Below are 25,659 nucleotides of genomic sequence, written 5' to 3' on the forward strand. Positions count from 1 at the left end.
GCTTCATCATCATCTTCACCATCATTATCGTCGTCGTCGTCACCATCATTCGAGACCTTTAGATCCGACGACGAGTACGAGAACGAGTACGAGTACGAGTGTTTAACTTTTAAAGAGAGGCACTATCTTTTTGTAGTCATGATCGTGTACGTAGATTGAAACTTTAGATTGTAAAAAATCGGAAATCGACTACGATTTAGTAGATTAGATTAGCTTTATGCTATTTGCGGGAGGGTGATAAATTGTGTATGTATAGTCATTATTTTGTAAAAATAAACTTGAAACTTGAAACTTGAAACTTGAAAATTTAGTGTTAACCACGTGCACAGGACCAATTTCAAAACTCGTAATCGATCTCGATCTCGTACTCGTCGTCGTATCTAAAGATCGCTATTATCGTTAATAGGGACCTTAAGCTGGAATGTACGAAATACTATGCATTATTGCCGTCTTATGCTGAAAGTAAGACGTGAAATGTCCTATTTTGACGTACTAAAGAGAACGGCTACGCCAAAAGCTTGTCTTTGCCGATTTTCGTTATAAGTAAAGCGCTCCCAAAAGACGACATTTCACTCTAAAACGGGGATGCTTATTGAGTAATATACTAGGTAAACACGAAATAATAATACAATAGAAGGTTGAAGCGCCTCATTTTCGCCGACTTTGTCGCGCACGTTGCCGTCCTTCAGCTTAAGGTCCCTAATATCATCAGCATTAGCTTCATCATCGTCATTATCATCATCATTATCATCACCACCACCATCACCACCACCACTATTGCCATCAAACACCACCACCGCCATCGATCATCATCAACATTATCATTATAAACAAGTGATTACATTATACTCGCGACAAACCACACACCAGAACGAAGTGTATTGACTAATAACCGTCCATCATTCAGCACTGATGTAAATACGGGATTTTTGATTTCCTTACTAGTTTTTCCTACCAAACGACCAACAAGTGTAAACTTTTGAATACAATTATTAGCACGATCACACACGAGTAGATGATTGTCATTATCAACAGCCAGGCCCCATGGTCTAAACAGCTGTCCATCAGCACTACCTTCACCACCAATCGTCGATATTCTAGTCGGTACCTTACATCTCTTCTCAAATACATGAATGATGTTATTATTATGATCACTAACGTAAAACAGACCACCATGCTTTACTGTACTAACTGGATCAAATTTGGCTCCTTTTGGCAAAGTGAACTGATATTGATAGTCACCATTTTTTGTGAAAACTTGAACACGATGATTATCACAATCGTTAACAATGATAGTACCATCGTCATCAACGTGGACTCCTATTGGGCAACAAAACTCCCCAGTCGCTTGGCCTAGTTTTCCAAAGGTTTTGATCAATGTCCCTGTTGTAGTGTTCACTATACATATTCTTTGATTACCCCAGTCTGCTATGACTAAATCTGTATCATTCAGAAATGCTAAACCTTCGGGACCATGTAACTTTCCCTGTGAACCACCTTCACTACCATACGTCAGTAAGAGATCTCCATTAGTCTTAAATACATGGACACAGTGAGAAGAAGCATCAGCGACAGCGATCCTACTATTGTCTCTGTTTACTGCTACACCTGTCAAATTATGAGACTCAGTATCCACACCGTTCATGTTAAACGGTCCTATTACTCTCATCTGTTGAGGCTTGACATTCACCACTAGTGGACTGTTAGATACATGATTCCCATTCACTTGAACCTCTGCTGTCAGTTGACCAGCTACTTTAGCCATGAATTCAACTTCTATTCTCCCAGCAGTCCTCACATCTTTCTCCTCTATTTCCACGTGATCTTTAGGGCTGATGTGGATGTCTACGATATCGCCTGTATTAATACTATCCAATCCCGTTGATGTTTTGGTTGTCAATACGAGCTTTTGTTGCCTTGCAGCTTCTGGCTCACCCTCCACCAGAATAGTGCTCATCGTATGGTCTGTTTTGCAATACGTTTGTATTTCTCCAAGGCCTGTTTTTATTTGTTGCACTAGCACTTGGTTAGGAATAAAAACAATTCTTGAGAATAATGGAATTGTGTTAAAGATGAATTTCTCCGAGCACTGTGTCTCTTGAATGTTCAACATTTCACTTGCCAGTCCTCTTTTCATCAAATTCTTGATGTATTCCTCGACTGCTGGAATATGATGAATTATGTTCAAGTTTCTTGTGGCTGTATCCAACTGCTCATCGATTTGTTTCAGCAGTTCTCGTTCATTTTCTTGCAGAATTTCTATCATCGTCTTTGTTTTTTCTTTCACTTCCTGTTTGGCCTTTTCTCCTTGTTGTTTGATTTTGTTAGCAATGTTTTCTTGCTGTTGTTTTTGCTCTTCATCTAATCTTAACTGCACTAGTACCCGCAGATGCTTTGACAATACATCTTTCTTGATCGAAGCAAAGGTCTCTAAAGACATCGTCTTATGATCCTTGTGATCGTATTTCCAGCATGTCACACAAATCATGTCATCACAGTCTTCACAGAACAACTCTAGCCTGTGCTGAGGGTGACTTTTACAAGGATTTTCTCTTGTTATTATCTGTTCAGTTTCTTCTTTCTTCAAGTCAGCCAGACGAACGACCTTGTGATCTTTGGCGAATAACGAATGGTTCTTATTACATTTTTCATCACACATCGAGTAATCACAGTCAAAACAATACCAAGATGCTGGAGAATGACCCTCAGAACAAACAGAACAAATCTTTTCTCCTTCTACCAACGCCAGACCCTCCAAGATTCTTGAACGTAAGAGACTTGGCTCTAGTTCTTCAACGCTGTTTGTTGCTGGTAGAATAGTTTGTGAAAAACATTCAGGACACTTGAAGACGATGGCTTCTTCAATCAGTTGTGCATGACTTTTGAGGCAAGGCTTACAAAATGTATGGAAACATGAAAGAATCTTGGGCTCAGTAAGTGTATCCTCACACAAAGAACACTTGACTTCCTTCTTCAGATCTGCAAGGAGTGAATCCATGTCTAATTTTAAACAGCTTAAAGCAGCTTGTTTGAAACCTTTTGTAAAGTCTTGTCTGTTAGAATTTCACGTGATCTTCAGCAGCTATTTACGCGTCTAGTCACACACCACGACTTCATGTTTAATTATAGCTTTAACCTTTATTAATAAGGCTCTTCACGCCTGGCAGCACATAGGGGCTATCTTGTAGATTTAACACACTAAGATTATCTTTTACCAAGAAGCCATCCTTCATGGTTTCTTGCTTTTACTCAGCAAAGGCTCAAAATTGATTCGCCTTTTCGGCTAGCCTTGCAATCAAGTCTGAATTTTAAGAAATCAAACGTGGTTATTGAATTGACCTCTTTTGACTTCGCATGGTATGTCTGGGCATGTCTTGAGCCTCCTGTGGTAACAGGGAAAACCCCCAAGTATTGTAATACAAAGCCGCCACAGGAAGCCCAGTGTGGATATTATGTTGTTGCTTTCCTAGCTATAATTCTATTTGATGAACGTTGCAACAGAACAAAGTCATTGCACCATACGTAAATACACCTCTGCAACGTTGTGTACAACCATTTTTGTCTTGTAAACACTTCTGCAAGGATACTGGCAGTGATGTTCCTCGACACAAAACATTCAGTGGCGTTTTCTCTTATTCTCTATACCACTTCATGGGTCGCGTTTATCATGCATAGCGTTTTAAAATACTAAAAACGTTGCTATCTCCCTGGAAATCTCTGTCTCAAGGATGATTATTTTGATGCCGTTTTACCAAGGAGGGATTTGAAAAACCGTGGGGAAATGAGTAATGGTACAACCTTCAGAATCTTAACAAACTAAAGCCACGCAAAGATAAAAATATATTTACAAATTCCCTTTAGTTCTCTTCAACCTCCCATTATTCTTCGGATTTCTTGGAATTCGTAATCTGAAGCTTGACCTGAAGTTGTGTCACGTCACGGGTGCATACGTAATTAGACTTGCACCCAGCCTTCCTCTGTCTAGGATTCTGCTCGGCAGAGTTTGAATTTTTCCTTGATTTAGTGCTTATTGTTTGATAGAAATACTTTGTTCTCTCATATTACTTGCAGAAGAGGAACTTAAGGTATTAGGATACGTTTACGACCACTATGCGCGCAAACTGAAATAACGCGCTTGCTTTATAGTATAACACAAACAAAGTATACATTTTCTGAAAGCTGAATAAACATAGTTTATGAAGAAATCTTCAAAATACGATTTTTTAAATTGTTGTTCACGTTATTGTCCTCGAAGCGAAATTTGACCATGCCTCAGTAAAAACGTTAACGGACACGTACATTTTAACTAGCGGCTATGTTTGCGAAAAATGTCTTAACATACTCAGGAGATAATAAGCTCAAAAAGGGTGTCCCAGTTTTTTGATATCTATTTTATATCTCTCGCTATTTTTGATCAGAGTTTGACGATTGCTTTTGGAGTGTTGTTTAGAGAAAAAAGCGTCAACTTGGGAAAAAAATTAAATTTCAAAAATCGGAGACACCCTTTTTCGGATCATGAGTTTCTTTTTAAACTCTCCAAATTTTAGAAAAATCGAATGAAATCCGAGGGACTTTTAGCTTTTCGAAGTTGAGGTTTTAGCGGCAAAAAGCGACAAAGGAGCACTTGGACTCAACGTTATTGAAAGCGACGGGACATTTCCGGTCTTCATAAAGTCACGATTTTGATTTGTCTCAAAATTTTGGCTTTTCCAATCCAAAAATTGCAAGAAGTTTCACTAACATATGAAAGACAAAAGTTTAAAGTTACGAAATTTCAAAAAAAAAATTTTTTTCGAGCAAATCGTCATTTTTCGTATCCTAATACCTTAAAAGGTATTTGAATCGAATTTGAGAGATTTTTGACAGTTTTATCTTTGCAATTAACCGATTAAAAAATGGAATTTTGAAAGAATTCAGTATTTACAAATTTCGTACCCTGGGTTCCAAAGGGATTTCCCCCCCCACGGCTCTCAGTAGTAAATCAGCGAAAAAAATCCGTCTGGAACCGAGGGTACAAAGTTTCGTACCTGAAATTTGGAACTGTAATAATTTCTAAATGATTTCAGAAAATTCTGTTTGGAAGACGTTATCTTTAAATAGAGAGTTTTAGATTGATTTTTTTTTCTCCCCGCAAACGGCAAACGTGACCACGTTTTCATAGTTTTCGTGTATTTTACTTTACCTTTCACAAACCTTCTCACCAAGCGCAAATACTCTTTTGTTTTTCTACTACTTGGACTTTTTTTGCGATTCTTTTTCAGTAATTTAAAAGAATTTTTTACTGGTCAACTGACGTTTCACGTTTGCCGTGAACGTAAATCTAAAACTCTCTAATATTACTCTTCTAACCGATGAAAGCATCCGAAACCGGTTACACTGGAGCTGGTATTTGGGAGCCCTACAGCTGGAAAGCAATATGGGCGTGTGTGAAATCAAAAGCTTGGAAGGGAGTTGAAACGTGTTAATTATAACCATTCTCCGGTATATTTAGATATGCAAATTAGGAGATTTGATACCATATTTGGAATTACGAGTTTGATTTCAAGATGGCCGTTTCTCTCACCTATCAGACTTCTCGCTGAATTTCCTGAGTTTCCCCGGAGATTTACTGAATCTTTCGATCAAATAGGATAGGATATCCTCTTTAGATTTAGTTTTGGGAATTTCTAAAGCAAGAGGACGTGATTTACTGGAAAGAATTTTGCGAAGAAAAAAGTTGAATATCCTGTGCATGTGTGGTTGTTTCACGCTTCAACCACGCACGTTATGAGTTTCTGGTGAAATTAATCGATGAATGGAGCTAAACACTAGAGACTTACAAAAAAATTAAAAAGGTTTGCAAAAGTTTTCAATAAATCACCCGCAAAGATCGAATATTTTACGCATCGCTTGCCATGAAAACACCGCTCAGTAATCAGTGAGGTACATCTTTTAAACAACAAAACTTATTGCAGTTTAAAGGCATTTATGATTTTGTTTCGAGCAGTCATAACATCTGAGGGAGAAGCGTACAGATAGGTACAGGAGCCTATTACCCGGAGCGTACAACTAGTACTCCTATCTCGAGTTATTATTATATCGACTGGTTGTTTTTAGATTCGAATTGTTGCCAAATAACAAAGCAACTTGGTTGGAGGCCGTTTTTTAAAATATAGATGGTCTGGAAAAAGGATATCTTCTAATGAAGATACGTGAGTTGTACGCTCCGGGAAAGGGGCTCCTGATAACCGAGACACAGAATTGAGAGGGGCGATGCCAGTATTCACAAAATAATTCCCAGCACCATTGTGCCTTAACTTTTTCTTGGTACATTATATCTCTTGTGATACATTCCTTGTAAGCAGTATGCTATCATTTTTTTGCTACAATTCAATTTTTTTCGTCTTCAAAAAGTTTTTTTACTTGACCTTTATGGCAGACATTTTCTTTTATTAACTTGTATTCTTTATGAAATATTCGGTAAGAAGGGCAAGCTAGCCCTCAAACGTTGAAAAATCTTTGATGTAATTCGATTGGTTTAGCTAATAGTTTTTGCCTAGTAATTTTTCAAAATTTATTTATGGCTCGTGTTTTCCAAAACTGAAACAAACATCTGCAAATGTTTGGACCCTATATCTACAAAAAGAAAGCAATTTCTTGATAGTCCCTTTCGCAGTTTCCTGCGCCATCTTGAAAGGTAGCCGTGCTTTTGCATCGAAGACTATACATTGAGCTTGCAATGATAAAGACCTTTTTTAACACCTTGGACAACTATTCGCATGTCTCTGTCATTGCAAGCTCAACGTATAGTTGAGCTTCTTTAACACCTTGGACAATTACTCACATGTCTCTGTCATTGCAAGCTCAACGTATAGTTGAGCTTTTTTAACACCTTGGACAGTTATTCACGTCTCTATCATTGCAAGCTCACCGTTTGTCTCGCTTCGATGCAAATGCACAGCTAGTTGGTTAACACATCGGACTAGAATAACCGAATGCCGTGGGTTCGAATCCTATGGCTAGGACACAATTTTTTTCTTTCAACTTTATTCTATTTATGTATTCATTTTTTATTATTAGAGTATGGGTTTCTCATTTATTACCCCTTCCTCTTTTCGGTTTCTCACTCTGCGGTTTTGATTTCTATACAAACGCCATCATCGTTAATGAATTGTCCACATTCCTTCTACCTTACAAGCCACACACCAGAACCAGACGTAGTAACTAATATCTGTCCATCATTCAACACTGCCATAGATACAGGATCCTTCATGTCATCCCATGTCGTGCCTACAAAACGACCATCCGGGGTGAATTTCTGGACACGATTATTCCCACGATCACAAACCAAAAGATTATTGTTCATGTCAATAGCCAGGTACAATGGTCTACTCAGCTGACCATCATCACTGCCGTATCCACCAATCGTCGTTATTTTAGTTGGTGCATTACCTTTCTTCTCTGATACACGAACGATGTTGTTGTTGTTATAATCGCTCGCGTAAAAGATCTTGTCACGTTTCACTGCACTGACTGGGTGGAATTTTTCTTGTTCCGTGTAACCAAACTGATACTGATAGTCACCGTCTTTTGTGAAGACTTGAACACGATGATTGCCATTGTCACCAACAATGATGTTACCATCCTCATCGACGTGTACTCCAACGGGACCGCAAAAATTTCCATTCCTGTTCCCCTGCCTACCAAAGGTTTTTATCAATACCCCTGTCGTAATGTTCACTATACATATTCTATGATTACCCCAGTCTGCTATGACTAAATCTGTATCGTTCAGAAATGCTAAACCTTCAGGTCCACACAACTGTTCCTGTGTAGAGCCATGACAGCCATACGTTAGTAAAAGATCTCCAGCAGTGTTGAATACGTGGACACAGTGAGAAGTACAATCTGCTACAGCGATAATGCTATTGTTTCTGTTTACTGCTATTCCTGTCAAGCTATGTGAATCAGTATCCACACCTTTCATGTTAAACGGTCCTGTAACTCTCATCTGTTGAGGCTTGACGGTCACCACTAGTGGACTGTTAGAAACATGATTCCCATTCACCTGAACCTCTGCTATCAGTTGATCAGCTACTTTAGCCATGAATTCAACTTCTATTCTCCCAGCAGTCCTCACATCTTTCTCCTCTATTTCCACGTCATCTTCAGGGCTGATTTTAACGTCTACCACATCGCCTGTATTAATACTATCCTGTCCTGTCGAGGTTTTAGTTATCAATATAAGCCTTTGTTGTCTTGAAGCTTCTGGCTCACCCTCCACCAGAATAGTGCTCATCGTATGGTCAGTTTCAGAATGCGTCTGTATTTCTCCAAGACCTGTATTTACTTGTTGCCCCAGCTCTTCGTTAGGATTAAAGACAATTCTTGATGACAGTGGAATTGGGTTAAAGATGAATTTCTCCGAGCATTGTGTCTCTTCAATGTTAAACATTTCACTTGCAAGTCCTCTTTCCATCAAATTCTTGATGTATTCTTTGACTGCTGGAATATGATGAATTATGTTCAAGTTTGTCGTCGCTGTGTTCATCATTTCATCAATTTGTCTCAGCAGTTCTCTTTCGTTTTCTTCTAACCTGAGCATCAGTTTCTTGGTGGTGTACTTCACGCCTTCTTTGGCCTTTTCTCCTTGTTCTTTGATAGTTTTGGCAATGTTTTCTTGTTGTTGGTTTTCCTTGTCATCTAATCTCAACTGCACGAGTACCTGCAGATGCTTTGACAGTACATCTTTCTTGATCGAAGCAAGCGTGTCTAATGACATCGTCTTATGATCCTTGTGATTATGTTTGAAACACTCCATACAAATCATGTCATCACAGTCTTCACAGGACAACTCTAGCCTGTGCTGAGGGTGACTTTTACAAGGATTTTCCCTTGTTATAATGAACTCAATATCTTCTTTCTTCAAATCAGGCAGAGCAACAGTGTTGTGGCTTTTAGTGAAAAAGAAATGATTTTTCTCACATTCTTCACACAGCGAGTGATCACATTCAAAACAATACCAAGATGCTGGCGAATGACTCCCAGAAACAGAACAAGCCGCTTTACATTCTGCTAACGCCAGACCCTTCAAAATTCTCGAATGTAGAAGACTTGGCTGTAGGCCTTCCTCGCTGCCTGTTGCTGGTAGTGAAATTTCACATTCACATTCAGGACACCTTAACAGGTGGAGTTCGTTGGCCAGTTCCGCGTGTCTTTCGATACAAGACGTACAAAATATGTGAAAACATGGCAAGATCTTTGGTTCGCTTAGTGAATCATTACACAAGGAGCACTGGACTTTCTTCCTCAAATCATTCAAAAAAGAGTCCATGTTGGTAACCGTTAACTTAATGTCTTGATGCTTCACTTGTTTGGTTAGAAATAAGCGTGACCTTAATTATTTCCTTGACATTCTGTCAAAGCTTTCAGCACAAGAATAATTAGATTAGAACCCAGACCTGACTTGTTCCCAGCGCCGTTATTTCTTACTGCGCATGCTCTGTCGGTGAAAAATGTATGCGCATGCGTGCATTTGAACACGTTTCCAAGAACTTCAAAATTTCCTGAGTATACTTTATATTCTAAAATGATATATTTTGGGTTACGTTTGGGAATATGTAGTTTAATTTAATTTGCAGACATCACTTTTCATATGCCAAGCATTTAGAGGAGGTGATAGTGTTTGAGTTAATTCAACCACAGGGAGCCCAATGTAGATTAAAGTGAATGGGGAAAATAAAATCGGAAAAATTAAATAATTATTTTTTAGATTCGAGATCAAGATAATGTCTTCTGTAATGCGAAAGAGTAAAAAAATAAATAATGCGCTAGAACATTTTTTTTCGCGCGCCCCTTGGTTTTCCTTTATAATTTCCCTATGGGGTCTAATGTCGATCTTATGTATATATATTCTGACTCACGGGTTTATGAAAATCACTAATATGATATATTTATTTTATTTTAGTTAGAGGATTAATAGTACTATAATTGGTAAGAGTGATTTTCATAAACCTGTTGAATACATTTTAGATTTTAGAGTATTTAATACCATTACGCTCTAACTCCTTTGTTTTCTATTGTTTGAATCTGGCTATTACCAACTAATAAGTTTCTGAATCTGGCTTTTACCAACTTTTGTTTAATGGGTTAATAAACACCACTCTAGGGTTTTTTAGAATTTTGACTGTAGTATTTGCCATTTTAATGATTTTAAAATTTTTTTAAATTTTAAGTTCCGAGCTGGTCGAGGCTACAGTCGCGACTGGCACATCGTTCAATACGCTGCCGTCAATCAAATAATTCTTGCTGTTTTCTAGGCTGTTCAAGTCTTTGTCTGTCGTGTCAAACCACAAGACAAGAGTCTTCAATGGACACCAAAGGTATGAACACCTGCGTGTTGTTTTCTCCTGATGACTCCGGGGCCAGGACAGGTCTTGTTGTCTTTCCCTCAGGGAAACACCAAAAATTAAGGAGATAACCCTAGCAGGAGGGCACTTGGACGAAAACGCCCCAATTTTTCAAAGTCCGAATAATTGAAGTATTTGTGGATAATTTGACTCAATTATGATTATGTAAGCCAGATTAGTGAAATTTTTCGCCTGGGAGCCACTTGCAATTGAGTAATTTTGGTTCAAAAGCAGAAAGAACAATAGGGTTAAGTAAATGACGTCATTTACTCACAATTTATATGCTGCATAAAATTGATAATTTTTATCCGACACTTTTGACAGTGAAGAAAATATGTTGCTTGGCTACTATTGGGGCCATATAAAAAGCATCCTATTAAGAGTATTTAACAATTAGACTCGCAGCGCAAATGGCTGCTTGATTCGAAGAAGGGCGAGAGGTTAGTCGTATAAAATAAATGGAAAAAAAATAAATAAATGGTCAAATAAATGGAAACAAACCATTTTGAAATTAGGACCGCCATTTCACGTGGTCATCCAAGCCATTGGAAACTTCTAACCATTTGCAGATATTTTTAAAGCAAAGGCAGCATCTTCTACTCGGGTATTTTAAAACCCTGAGTATTGGTCGGGCCAAGACTTGAAGTCACAACCTCTTGCACAAACCACCTGAGCCATCCAGGATGCTGAAATACAAGTGCATTGCCACTTTGAACATTAAGAAAAGCGTAGCACTTCGTAGTCAAAAACTGCCTCATAGAATCCTTACACTAAAGGCAGTCACACGATTCAACATCGCCTGCAACGTTGCATAAAAAAGCTATTTTTTGGGCGTGACACGGTGCGATGTTGCATCCGACGTTGCATCATGCGACGTCGCAGAAGTAGAAATTACTTGTACTTCTGTGATGTCGCATGCAACACCGCATTTTAATTCCCAATCTGAGGCTCAAAACAAAAGATGTTTCTTATATTGAGGATTGAAATCGTTTTTGATGTTAATATTTTAATGGTCTTGACCCCCATTCGTGGATTTAGTTTATAATAATAATAATAGTTTAGAGAGTCTACTTTCGGTGAAGTTCAATAAAATCGTTCAAATTATTTTGATTTTGACATCTGAAATATTTTTCTTTCCTTCTAGGCCAACGTCTTCGTTAAGGACTTGGTAGAAGGCAAAGAACTTGAAGGTCGGGTAGTTCTGAGGTAATGTAATGAACTTACAGAAAGTATGGTGCCCTGTATGAAAGTATGGTTCCTGTGCGATCGACGTAAAATCAATTTATGATCTTATAACATTTTATAGACATGGTCTAGTGGTTTTTCTGGAGTTAGTTGAAGTCAACGTGATGTCTCTTGGGTCAGCCATTCCAAGGACTAAATAGACGCCGTCTTCGAAATATGTTCCACAATTCACTGCAATGCAAATTAGACCCAATTTTTTTCTACACCTCGAAATGGCTAACGACGTTCTATTCCTTTTTGGTTTTAGAACTGTATTTTTTATTTTGTTTTTGGCAGCCTTGGTAACACGATGTGGCTGGATCCTCTGTTTGAGAGAAGAGTACTGAAGAGTATCAATGTGACAACCAATATTAATAACATCAGAATGGAGCTGCTGAAGAATGGTCTTGCTACGGAGAACAAATATGTAAGTTTGCATGTGATCATAAGAAAACAAGACAGACAGACGGCAGAGGAAGAATCAAACAAAATGACAACAAGCATACATACAGACGACCATGGTCAAGCAACAAGGCAGATAAATAAACGACCAATCAAAGGCGGGCGGATGGACGGACAGACAGACAGACAGACAAGAATGTATGCAGACAAATACTAAGAAAGTCACACAGGACCACAGCCACTATTCTTCACAGTTAGACTGTGAGATAAAACAATACTGTCAGAAGGGTTGATGTGCATAGCCACTTCTCATGGGAAAAAACGGTTAGAAACACAAACAAAGAGACAGACAGGCAGACAGATAGGCAGACAGACAGGCAGACAGACAGGCAGACAGACAGACAGACAGACAAGCAGACAGACAAACAGACAGACAATTTAGGAAAATGACCAAGATGGCGAACTTAATATAAAGTAAAGGCAAGGCAAATAAATCAGGCACACGCTTGTTTCTGGTAAAACAGGAAAGCAACACTTTATTAATTCTCTTCTTTCATATTCTCGCAGCACATTAAAGAACTACGAAAGCTTTGCGAGGATGTTATAGACCTTTCTATCTTTGATGGAAAAAATGCCGAAGGCAGTGGAGATAGGTAAGGAAATAATAATAAATAGTATTAGTTAACCAACCGAAAAAAGTTTAATAGGAACTTTGCATGATGGCGCCATTGACGTCTACTACCAGACTCCCTTGCAGACTTTCTTTTGTTCAGTTAATTAGTACCAATTGTCTTATTATTCTCATGAGGGAATACAAATTTAATAAAGTAAGAAAATTCGCGAAGCCATCATGCAAACGTCCTATTTTCAAAATTACAGGCTCTTGTTTCCATAGTTACGAGTTTGCGTAGCAACAAGGTTATTTATTTTCATGGTCGGTAATGAATCATTGTTTTCATAGTTACAAGTTTCCATAGAAACAAGAGCGTTGTGTTTTCATAGTAATAAATCATTTATTTTCGTTCCATAGTTATGACTCATCAGTATCACTGGAGACTGTTGCATTGAATGAAAATGATTATCAAGATGTGTTTGTGTCAGCTGTGGAAAACCCTAGCTTTTTCTTTGTACAAATGGCTGCCAACGATACGAGGTATTGATAATTATCTCTCTGCTCTGCTCTGCTCTGCTCTGCTCTGCTCTGCTCTGCTCTGCTCTGCTCTGCTCTGCTCTGCTCTGCTCTGCTCTGCTCTGCTCTGCTCTGCTCTGCTCTGCTCTGCTCTGCTCTGCTCTGTTTCTTTTTTTTTTTTTTTTTGGAGGGAGATGATGATCGGCTAATCATTGAAGGCATAGCGTAAGTAACCGACATCGATTACCAACTCCCTATCATATGTGCCTAAATGTAAATGTAAACTTGATTAACTAGGATGGTCCATTCAGCTACGAGTCTGGTATCCAAAGGGGCCCTGCTGGTATCCATAGGGGCCCTGCCAATTAGAGTTTCTTTTTGGTTCACTTTTCTGCTTTGAGCGTTTAGTTTTCCTGGATTCTTTAGCTTAAAATTTTTTGTTTGGAATTCCAAATAGAAGAAGAGCTTCTCTTTGGAAATGACATGGCGGTCTGACGTAACAGAATTTTGATGTAAATGTCTTCTCTGTTTCGTTGTGTAGTCTGGATGAACTAGAACGTGCAATAGAAGAAGGCATCCACTGTGTGAGCTACGAAGACGACGATGAAATCCCTATTGGATCACTCTGTATGGCGTGCTTTACTAAAGATGACAAGTAAGAGACAAAATATGACAGATAATTGAAGGGCTGCATTAGATAGTCCATGACCTAACGTATCGTTATTTCTTGGTGCTCCGTGCTTTGATTTTTTTTTTTAAATTTTTAGTTTATTTATACTTTGAACAATTTGTATATGTAATAGGACTCCATGCTGTCCAATTAAGAAATAATTTGACGAGGAAAATTCCGAGGACTGACAAAATTGGATGAGGCCATAGGCCGAGTCCAATTTGGCAGTCAGGAATTTTTCGAGTCTAATTATTTCTTGATTGGGGAGCATGAAATTACCTATTAATTATGTAGCTGCCTAATTAATCCCATATCAACAAGACCTGTCCAATTAAGAAAATAATTGGACAGTTACCTATATGGGATTAATGAGAAGCTATATCATTAATGCCAGTTAAAAGAATATAGCTGGTCAAGGTCTATTAATTGTCCCCAACGAAAATGAATTCTTTCTCATATAAATCAGATTAGACCAGATTCAATAGTTCCTGCCTCCTGTCATGGCTCCCATCACATGATGTTGCAAAGCCTCTATATATACGGAACAGACTTAATAGTCTCTTGTTTCTCTCTTCCAGATGGTACCGTGCACGTGTCCTGGGCACGAAGCTTGATAACGAGTATGACGTGTTCTTTGTCGATTACGGTGATCGTGAGTGGTTGACGCGCAGCAGATTACGTCCAGTGTGGCCAGACATCCTTACTGTTCCTCTACAGGCTGTCGAATGCTCATTAGTCAACGTTATCCCTTTAGGTGAGCAGTTAAATTTACCTTCAAGCCTTAGATGACATCATCTTTTAGTGGGACATCCCTTCCTTCCTTCCTTCCTTCCTTCCTCCCTCCCTCCCTCCCTTCCCTCCTTTCTTTCTTTCTTTCTTTCCCGTCCTTCCCGTCCTTCTTTCCTTCCCTCTTTCCGATCCTTTCTTTTTTTATGGAGAAGAATTTCAATACTCCAGTTTCAAGTTCACTGTTACTCAACGCTAGTCTCGATTTTGTACAGAACATATTCACGTGTTCCAATGTGGCTCCGTGGATTTTCAGTGTTCTTATTGTTGAAGTTGTGCATTCTTTACTTTACCGTTGGCATTTGTGAATATTTAGACATTGAAACGAGGCTTACCCTGAGTAAATGAGTCTGTGATCAATTAACACAGCGGTATCGTACGAAGTCGAAAATAGTTTGTTCTATTCTTGACAGAAAACGACTGGACTACCTCAGACGGCGATGAATTGTGGGAAATGTGCTCACTGGCCAATGGCGACAGAAAACTGTTGGTTACTAAGGTGATGTGAACTTGAATTTGACACTTACTCAACGATATATGTGAGCAGTAAAGGGGGTTTAGAAATCAAGAGTGACGTAGCGGTAATTCTGCAGTTTCTATTTCTGTGGTCTAAGTGCCTTTTTTAAACTAGCAATTTTATCGTGACACTTGTGCGGCGATTTTATTGCTACCAGAAATCGCGCGTGTAAACAGTCGGTGATTTTCAGCGCGATAAAATCGCCGCGAAGTTGCACTACATAGTATGTTCGAAATTGCAGCAACCTGACTGCGATAGAATCGCCAGGCATGTCGATCGACAAAATGCTAGTTTAAAGCGGGAAATACAAGCTGTGATTCATCGGCCCGACATGATCGGGAATCGGAAAGTTTAGGGGCCGATTCAAATCAGATACGGATATATTGAATCAGCTCGATTCACAAAATCTGTACCATTGTCACAGATTTTCTCATATCGGCCAGATTTTTCACGTTCTGGCAAATAATCGGGCCGACACATTGCAGCGTGTAGACATTCGATTCCTGAACTTGTCATCTTGATTCAACGGTTTTTCTCCGGGATTTCTGGTTTTCCTCTCTCCGCAAAACGGAACAAGTTAAATTGCAGTTTGATCTGTGAGTTAACCGTGCCCTGACTTGGATCAGCCCAGAGGTTGTTTCAGGGATTCTAGAATCGAAAACTGTTTGTTTGTTCTTCAAGAAAAGAAATCTACCTCGCACTTGACCAACAGGTCTAACGATTCATCTTTGTTTTGTAGGTCAAATCCAAAGTGGCTTCGCTCATGTCTGGATGTCATCGATTTGTAGTCGAGCTGTTCGATACGTCGACAAGTATCGACATCGTAATGAGCGAGGAACTAGTAGCAACAGGACATGCGCAGACTTCGCCTGAAGGAATCCAGGTACTTGACTATTTTAATAATATATTCTATATTAAACTATGTACAGTGATACTTCATTTTTTACGCGACTTGAAGTCGTGAAAGGCGCGTTGGCTCTCTTCTTCGGTCGTTTCATACAAGGCTCGTAATTTACCTATTACGCATGTTCTTGTATGATTTCCGAGCCCATCCCACACGGCTTGCCGCCTCATCTCTTACATAAAGTGATACCTCTTTTAAAGGGGCACTTGGATAAAAACGCCCCAATTTTTGAAAGTCCAAATAATTGAAGTATGTGAGGATAATATGACTCACATATGACTATAAAAACCAGATTAGTGAAAATTTTAGCCTGGAAGCCACTTGCAGATGAGAAATTTTGGTTTAAAAGCAAAAAGAACAATAGGGTTGAGTAAATGACGCCATTTACTCGCAATTTAGATGCTGAATCAACCTGATAATTTTCATACCCCACTTTTGACTGTGAAGAAAATATGTTGCTTGGCTACTATCTGGGCCATATAGATAAGTTTAATCAAGTTCGATAGTCATTTCCAATTTTCATCGATATTCATCCAAGTGCCCCTTTAAGCTGATACCCTTCATTAAACGAACAGCTAGTTGACGGGTCGAGATGTTTTTCCCATATTTACTCTAAAGCCCCGTTTACACTGGCGATTTTTGCAGCGATTTTTGCTGCAATTTTTGTGGCAATTTTCGGAAATATGAAATCTTTTGTTTTATCCTTCAAAAGAGACATTCGTCTAGGAAAATCTTGGTATCCTGAAAAAAACTTTACAAGTAAATTCTTTACCTTTGTTTATTATGGACAAAATCGCAAAAAAAAAAAAAAAAATCGCAGCAAATATCGTCGCAAAAATCGCTAGTGTAAACGGGGCTTCAAAAAAGCCTTTATTAAGCAGTCGCTAGGTAAGTTTCCCTAAGGTGTCTGCATAATAGAGGTATCATAAACGTATTATGGTGAAGATTAAAATTAAATTGTTCATTCGTTCGTGTTCTGTCATAGACACTGTTTCCTGAAGCAGCAGTACAGTTAGGTCGACAAGAATACAAGGTATGTAGGACGGACAGACAGACGACGACAAGTGGAAATTGATGAGTAAAGCACGTGACACGGCAAGGCATGCGTAACAGACACACAAACAGACATATTATTAACTACTATACATGCAACGCATGTAAAACAAAGAGAAAACCCTTCACGATTGAGCAGCTATACGCATGAAAGTGTAGCAGTAAGGAATGCACTCAATTAAATGCAAAACATTTATATATTTTTTCTTTAGCTTCAGTCTGAAATATCGTTCCCATTCTACTAAAATCTACTTACTGAACAAGCTTCACAAACATCTTTCAGCTACACATGATAAATAATAATGTTGCTAACATTTTATTGCTTTTTTTATTCTTTCTTTATTCTCCTGGGTCAAGTACGAATACGAGAAGATTCCTGACATGTGCAGAGATATCCTGCAGTCTCGGGTATGGTCTCTTGCTTTATTTTAATATTCTAATGACTTCATCATCATCATCATCATCATCATCATCACCATCATCATCATCATCATCATCATCATCATCATCATGGGGTACTTATATAGCGCATTTCAAATATCTCAATGTGCTTTACATTTAAAACCAATGGAGGTCTTTACGGGCTGCGTATTAATAAATGATCCAAAAGTAGAGCTTTTTCACTCACGTGACAAGGCAGGCATATTGGTGCACCAAACAATAGATACTTATACAGGGTGGTTTTAACTAGCGACATAAGCGACGGAAGCATAAGAAAAACAATAGGAAGCCATTGTTTATGCAAGAATCCAATGTATGTGCAGGGGACTGAGGACGAGAATTTGATTGGCCTACCACCGTGTGCTTCTGTATGTTAGCAACGGTAGCATAAAAATCTGGCTTTCACTAGCGACGTAAGGACGGAAGCAGAAGAAAAAAGAAACCTTCCGTTCCTTCTGCTTATGCTCCCGTCGATGTTCTGCTTCTGCTCCTGTCTCCGTTTTTTGATTTTCACAGCAACATAAGACGTCTTACGCTTCTGCTTTTGCTTCCGTTTCTGCTTCCGTCGCTAATGAAAACCAGGCTTACACAGCTTTGTGCATAAAAATACGTTCAATTCCCCGAGGATAGAAAATGTATTTGTTTTGGTACACCAACATGGCCGCTGTGACGTCACGTGAAAACGTTTTATAGTACATGACCAGTGACAATCCAAACTGACATGTCTTATGTTACTCTTGTCACGTCTAGGACCCATCTCAGCGTCTCAGTATTGCCAAGTCATTACAGACCATCGTAATGGGTAGTCCAAGGTACTGTTGCCGCTTGTATTAGAGCATCGAATACAACCTTTGCCAGTATATTAAAATAAATAATGATAATAAACTATATTTATATAGCGCTGAATCTCTGATTGCCCAAATTGCTTTAATTCCTAGTAATTCTGGGAAACGGCCTATTGTCCAGTCATAATCAATAATGCTGTCATTTTGCATTTAAAGTTTTTACCAAAAACGTATTGCCTTAAAACTCAAAATCCTTATAGCCCCCCCCTCCCCATTAAAAACTATTTTGGTACCCACCGTCTCCTCAGCATTATCGATATCACTATGACATTACCCCCACTTTATTTCATAGCTCCCCCACCCAACCCATAAATCAGAATTGCTCCTATATTATAACGATTTTTATAAGAAACTTATGCATTTCTCTTCTATATTACAGTGCTAAGGATGCCATACGCGAGGGGGGTGGTGTGAGGTCGTTATGTCGTCTACTAGCACTGACCAGAGCACCTGCCGTTCAAGAACACTTGTTGGTTAGTCTGGATTGTTTGACCTTCCAAAATGACAGGTAATATGACAACATCCTGCAAATACAATGTTGTGTATTCACTTCTAACTTATACTTGACGTCATTTCCTGTCTCGTGTGGAATTTTTTCATCAGCTAAGTCACAAATTTTCAATAGGATTCTTTCTCGCTGACAGCAAGATGGTGGACAGTGTTCATATTATAACTCTCATCAAAATGAATCCGTAGATGAAGAGATATTATGGCGGATACCTTGTCTATCAACTTTGAACATATATAGTTTCCTTCGTTTTACCCTATTCGGGGGTCCTGTGTAGTTTAGATCATAAGGAAGAGCAGGACTAGAAAGGATTTGAGGAAGAAAAATGGCATAGCTGAACTGCGCAAATAGTTTTGCGCATGTCAAACGTTACTACTTTCCTAGTCCCTCTCATCAATTGTAATACATAGAAAACCCAAGCCCAAAAATCAATTACGGGTTTGGAAAACTGAAAGTTGCCTGCGGCGAAGGCTTCATTGAATAGCGATATGAGTTGTAAATTGTTACAAATGATAAGGATTTTATTGGGTTAAATGTTAATTCTGTTCCAGTAATTGTGATGAAGCAAGGAGAGCAGGTGGACTAAAGACGCTGTGTTACCTGATGGACAAGGTAAAGCACAGGGAGCCCAATTTAGATAAAGCTGAAAAGGGAAAATAAAATCTTGGGGAATCGACTTTATTTACTTTTTATTCGAGGTCAAGTTAATGGCTTCCCCAGTACGAACGAGTAAAAGAATCCATAAAAATGCACTTTTTTGTGTGCGCCTTTGTTTTCCTATATTACAATACACTCAACAAAATCAATCTATTCTGAATGGACAAGAGCAGTACGATTAAATCCCTTATAGTACACATAGTATGCATTTCAGTTGCACGATGGACTGAAAATCGGCCGCCAAATAGACAAAGATGAACGGCGTCGCTTCGCATTTTTTACTGAAATTTTGTTGAGTGAACTATAAACAAAAAATCGCACGATCTTCTCGTACAATTTGGAATTAATAGACACTCGTAATGTTTTGAAAGTTCTTTAATTGCACTCGCCTTTTTCCTATACAAATTGCACTACGCACGATCTTCTTGTACAATTCGCAATTGATAGATACTCGTGATGTTTTGAAAGTTCTCAAATTGGACTTGCCTAATGGCTCTATCAATTTTGAAAACTTTCAAAACATAACTCGTACCTATAAATTCCGAATTATACTCGAGATCGTGCGATTTCCTTTACTAATTCCCCAATGGTATCCAGTATGTCGTATATATATTTATAAATACTCTTACAAGGGTGGAAATTCCAGTCGCCATCTTTCAAAAAATAAAATCGATTTTCCCCCGATTTTATTTTTCCCTTTCAGTTTATCTAAAGTGGGCTACCTGTGGATAAGTCAGACATCCCCATGCAACACTTTACTCTCATGCAAGCTCACTAAACATCGTTTTCTCATTTCCATTGGCGAAGACTCCCTTCTTCCCCCCTCCTTGGCCCTTCTTTACCTCCTTAGCCCTCCTTTACCTCCTTGGCCCTCCTTTACCTCCTTGGCCCTCCTTGGCCCTCCTTTACCTCCTTGGTCCTCCTTTATCTCCTTGGCCCTTCTTTACCTCCTTGGCCCTCCTTTACCTCCTCTGGTAATCTTTGATTGATGAATATTCACTTCTTTGTCTAGAGCCGCAACATGTCCGTGAAGTCACATGTTGCCTGGACACTGAAGAATCTTGCTGCAACCGAAACGTAAGTCCCTTTCTACTTTGATCCTTTAAGGGGAAAACGATTGCAAACTGGACACTTTCTATTAAAGTGCACCTACCCCTGATACAATACTTTCAAATTTCTATTCTACATAAAGTGAAAAGTTGAACGGCAAAATATTTCTTCATTTGAATGTTGCTTCTTTAAGTTATGAAGGTTTATACTTCCATCATGTTACAACTGTGTAGCATTGGTAGAGGGGTAATTACTTCCAAACTGTCTTTTCTTAGAAATCAGGACACTATTCGTGACCTTGATGGGATTAAAGCACTATGCAACGAGTTAAAAGCTGCAACAGACGATAAGGTCAGGGGTTTATTCATTTTCTGATAGTTTATTTATTGTTTACTTTTGAAATACTGCCTATCATTTTTTTTTTTAGCATCCATACATCCATACATCCATCTATCAACCTCTACGTCCTTGCGTCCATCCTTACTTCCATCCATCCTTCTAGCCATTCATCCAAATATACGTGCAGTTATGCATGCATACTTCCATCCATACGTTTATTTATTCATCCACGCATCCATCCATCCGTGCAGTTATGCATGCATGCTTTCGTCCATCCGTTTATTAATTCATCCACCCATCCATCCATCCGTCCGTGCAGTTATGCATGCATACTTCCATCCATACGTTTATTTATTCATCCATCCATCCGTCCGTGCAGTTATGCATGCATGCTTTCATCCATACGTTTATTTATTCATCCACCCATCCATCCGTCCGTGCAGTTATGCATGCATACTTTCGTCCATCCGTTTATTTATTCATCCACCCATCCATCAGTCTGTGCAGTTATGCATGCATGCTTTCATCCATACGTTTATTTATTCATCCACCCATCCATCCGTCTGTGCAGTTATGCATGCATACTTTCGTCCATCCGTTTATTTATTCATCCACCCACCCATCAGTCTGTGCAGTTATGCATGCATACTTCCATCCATACGTTTATATATCCATCCACCCATCCATCCGTCCGTGCAGTTATGCATGCATGCTTTCGTCCATCTGTTTATTTATTCATCCACCCATCCATCCGTTCGGCAAGGTTTGCATACATACTTCCATCCATCCGTCCAGTTTTGCATCCATCCATCCATGCATCCATGCATTCACCCATTCATCCCACCCACATCACTTGGCATATATCAGTTAACAGGAGTTGTTGTTTTGTATTACCCAGCTACAAGAACACATTGCCTGGGCACTAGAAGTATTGTGCATGGACAACAATAAGTAAGCGATGTTATTTTGTTGACAAACATAAAGCCAAAGAAATCTTTCCAGTATTTTACCAATTCAACCTTTTGAGCACTAGCCATCACGTGGTATAAAACATGTTGCATTGTGTTGCGGTCAGCAAGAGATTTGGACATTGTTCTCAAATTTCTGTGCGAATTTACTGACTTTTAAACATTTATTTACTCGGTTTGTTTAGTTAGCTCTCTAAATACAAGCAAAATATCATTTTTCTAACTTGATTGAAGCTTTTCTTGCCACTGTTTAGAGAGCTAACTTAAGAAATCGATCTAAATTTTCTTTTTAAATACAGTGAATTAGTAGTATAGGGAATGGGGGTTCCAGCGCAATCTCAACACGGGCAAGACCCGCGTCAAAAATCCACCTACGGACGACCCCCACTCCAAGTGTGGTTGGGGGCAACAGCGCAAATATGTTAGTCTATATATGGAGTGCGAAGATTGTAAAGAGTTTGTTTATGATTTCTGTGTAAAGTGCTTGAAACCCAAGTTTGTACCTACTAAACCAAATAAGTATATTTGTTGTGACAAGAAAATGCAAATAGAAGACGACACGTCAGCACAGTGTTACGAGTGCGGTAAAAATATTCGTAATGCCGTGCCTTGTGCTACCAGGGAACAATATTATTCCAACGGAGGTCGTAAGAAGACGCCATACAAAAGAATAAAATACTTTAGGGACTGGATGAGTCATATCCAAGGTTATCGACCGGTATATTTAGACAACGAAGTAAAGAAGAAAATCATAGACCACTTAGAAGAGCCAACCCCACAAAGCCTACGGAAGACATTGAAAAAATTAAAACTAGGGAAATATTACAAAGCTATTCCCTATCTTTTGTCTGAAATTACCGGTAAGTCTATTCCCGAGGTTTCTGATATGACAAAAGCCGAGTGGATGTTTTGTCGGCTGAATAAGGATATTCCTTATTATCCTGACGTAATTTACGAAATATTTTACAAAATAGACCCCAACCACCCCCTGTTAGGATGGATTCCGAGAAAATAAAAATGCAAAACTGGCGTTTATTTTGCCAGAAATCTGCATCGCGCAGAACACCAAGCTATCCCCAGTGGGGTTTTTTGCATTTTGGGCTTACGGGGCTTATTTCATCCCGCGCCAGAGGCCCTCTAGTACATACACATATATCTTTCTTACGACCCACCAGAGGGTGAACTCCGGACAGCGTCCCGAGACACCCCCTGACTTTTCCAACTTTTCCTCGCGAAACCCCCCATCGCGGGGTTGAATCGCACTTTCCACCCCTCCCCCCACGGTTGCTGTGAGTGTGGGGAGGCTTTTTTTTCCACTCACAGCAACCGGTCCAAATGCGTCTACAGCGAGGCTCGAACTCGGGACTTTAGGCCTCCCCAGCTCCAAAGTCCCACGATCACGAGCGAATGCCAGACACATCTGGACGCTTATGTATGTGAAAATTATTATATTTAATCTGCATAATTTCTAGACTGACGTTCGATATGTAAATAGAATCCCGTCACGCTCTTTTCGAAGCAGATGTTTACTGAGCAAGCTTTCTTTGAAGCTCTTCTTTTGCCTCCTGGTAGATCTTTTTGCGAGATTCCTCGGAAAGATCTCTTACGACTGTTTTTTTATTCCTTATGTCCGTCTTTAATTTCTCGTACTTTTCCTCTTCGGCTAAGATAAGCGAGAATTCTACGTCGTCTATCTTTCTGTCACGCAAAGCCTTTGAGACAAGGTCAGTGATCGTATTTACTTTAGCCCTTGACAGAGCTATTGTCGTGTCGTGTTTTGATATTTTGCTTGACAACTGTTTCATAATGCCCGTAGCAACAGCCGAGATAATACCACAGGCTGCCCCAACGCCGGCCAAAGGAACTCCAACAATTATTCCCGGTCCAGTAAGCGAAGTAGCAACGCCAGAGCCTGTTAACGCCACGGACATGGAGCCGGAAGTTATCGCGATTTTATGTAATATGCTTCGGGCTCTAGCATACTTTTTCCTGACCTCCTCATAGTGCTTCGTTTGACCCTCTAAGTAAGCGAGGATTAGATTTGCCTTATTCAAGCGGAAGTTCTCGGCATTCAATTCATTGGGTTTTGTAGGTAAATCAGGATAGAGTGGAGGTGCTGATGGTATAACATCCATTATATATACTAATGTACGACGCTTTTGGGAATGATATTGAGGAGCAGCCACATCATGACAACAGGGATTACTGGAACTGGAGGGCCTTTAGGAAGATGTTTCCGCATGCAGACCCTAGTAAGTTCGAAAGAAGACCCGATGGGATTTACTTCAACGGCTCCAGAATGTACAGCAATGAGGATTTGAAACCTACGCTGGTCGATCAGATAGACTCTCAGCTGAAGCATCCTAAGATCTTACCGCATAAGCCTAAACCCGTGCAAGGTTGGTCAAAGGAATTATTGCTGGGTACCAGTACTTATCCGATACCCGCAGTTTCATTTGATAAACACCCAAGCTTGGGCCTAACGCTGAACATGCGGATTTCTAACAAGCATTCCTTTCCGTTAAAGGTGCGGGATATCTTCAAAGACGTACCCATTATTCATACCACCGCTAAGGAATCTCATGAATGGTTAAGTGGTCCTAACATGCGTTATTGGCCGCAGCAACTAAACTTTGCAGTTTGGTGTGCCACTAGCGGCTGTGGTGTAAGTGCAAACTTGATGAAGAATTCAATATTTATGTTTCACTTCCACTTTACCGTCCGAAGAATACTGCATGAAATGGGTGTCATTGCGCTGCCGGGAGATGCCACGTTTTATCCAAGAGATAATAAATACAACGTTTCTGCTTACGACCGACTTTGTAAGGAGTTTGGTGTTGTAGGGAAGGATTTTAGATGCACTGTCGGTGCTAACAATGGCTTGGGGCATATTTGGGCTTATTGGGGGATTGGTGGGCACGAGCTAAGCAACAGGGAAGTTCATGCATTGAATCTACGGTGGAACACTGGGTATCACAAAGAAACTCACGACAGTAGCACCTTCTTTGAACCAAACGCTAAGACCACTAAGGAAGTTAGAGACGGACCTTTGTTCAAAGACGAGGGCGGTAAGTATGCAGGGGCTAATCCACTGATTATCAAAATTACCAACGACGAGCAAACAAAGCAATATCTTAATTTCATACCCCCAGAAGGTAAAGGACTAACCAAAGCCGGCCTTGCCCGTTTAAACCGCAGCATAGAAGCTTACGTGTATTCTATCCTTGGAGCTCAGGTAAACACCCGATCGAGCATAGTGGGGAATACAGGCGCCGCAGAAGAGACGCGAGCCGAAGCCTTGATCTTATTTGAAAGTTCAATCTTGGAGGGCGACATTAGCAAGGGCGTACAGCGTTACCAACTAGCCATACAAAATTCTAAGGCGAGGTTGGACTATGCAGTAGCCCCGGGTTGTTGGTTAATGCCCAGTAATTTATCTATAAATACTGGTTCTGTAGTAGGATACAACAACAAACTTCAACGAGCTACTAAGGATATGAAGTTTGGGGTGAACGACGTGAACTCTGACACTCTTAGGAACATCCCCCATTTCGTGGAGAAGTCAAAAAAGTCGCATGAAACGAAGCTACCCGTAGTTAAGAAACCATCAAAGAAGGCTCTACCTGCGATACCTGAGGAATATGACCATAACTTACTAAAAGCCGGCTTAGCCGCTGCAAGCATTGGTCTGAGCTATTATATATGGCGATGAACAACCCCTACGTAGCTGGAGTAGATTGTGTCTATACGACTTACACAGGTGAGAAAAAATATACCC

At 39.6% G+C, this 25,659-nt stretch overlaps 1 protein-coding gene and 1 long non-coding RNA gene across 4 annotated transcripts in view; both read left to right on the plus strand.

Moving 5' to 3' along the window:
* The window catches only part of LOC116286747 (uncharacterized), a 69,693-nt gene that overhangs the window by 22,440 nt on the left and 21,594 nt on the right, over positions 1-25,659 (plus strand). For all 3 annotated transcript variants that reach the window (XM_089034411.1, XM_089034413.1, XM_089034412.1), the window contains 17 exons: positions 10,299-10,361; positions 11,533-11,594; positions 11,910-12,039; positions 12,582-12,667; positions 13,045-13,167; positions 13,685-13,798; positions 14,392-14,567; positions 15,013-15,098; positions 15,856-15,999; positions 17,006-17,053; positions 17,431-17,481; positions 18,265-18,326; positions 18,739-18,867; positions 19,419-19,479; positions 20,537-20,601; positions 20,850-20,925; positions 21,812-21,864. In XM_089034411.1, the coding sequence (XP_088890537.1) occupies positions 10,299-10,361; positions 11,533-11,594; positions 11,910-12,039; positions 12,582-12,667; positions 13,045-13,167; positions 13,685-13,798; positions 14,392-14,567; positions 15,013-15,098; positions 15,856-15,999; positions 17,006-17,053; positions 17,431-17,481; positions 18,265-18,326; positions 18,739-18,867; positions 19,419-19,479; positions 20,537-20,601; positions 20,850-20,925; positions 21,812-21,864 (1,529 nt within the window). The remainder of the gene's footprint in view (positions 1-10,298; positions 10,362-11,532; positions 11,595-11,909; positions 12,040-12,581; positions 12,668-13,044; positions 13,168-13,684; positions 13,799-14,391; positions 14,568-15,012; positions 15,099-15,855; positions 16,000-17,005; positions 17,054-17,430; positions 17,482-18,264; positions 18,327-18,738; positions 18,868-19,418; positions 19,480-20,536; positions 20,602-20,849; positions 20,926-21,811; positions 21,865-25,659) is intronic.
* On the plus strand, positions 24,028-24,564 carry LOC148909190 (uncharacterized). Its single transcript, XR_016120517.1, has 2 exons — positions 24,028-24,280; positions 24,409-24,564. It is a non-coding gene; the product is annotated as an uncharacterized LOC148909190 (long non-coding RNA).

The sequence above is a fragment of the Actinia tenebrosa genome, unplaced genomic scaffold (genome assembly GCF_029948245.1).
Source record: "Actinia tenebrosa isolate PJP-AT-01 unplaced genomic scaffold, QUT_ActTen_1.0 PGA_scaffold2__45_contigs__length_23673736, whole genome shotgun sequence".
NCBI lineage: Eukaryota > Metazoa > Cnidaria > Anthozoa > Actiniaria > Actiniidae > Actinia > Actinia tenebrosa.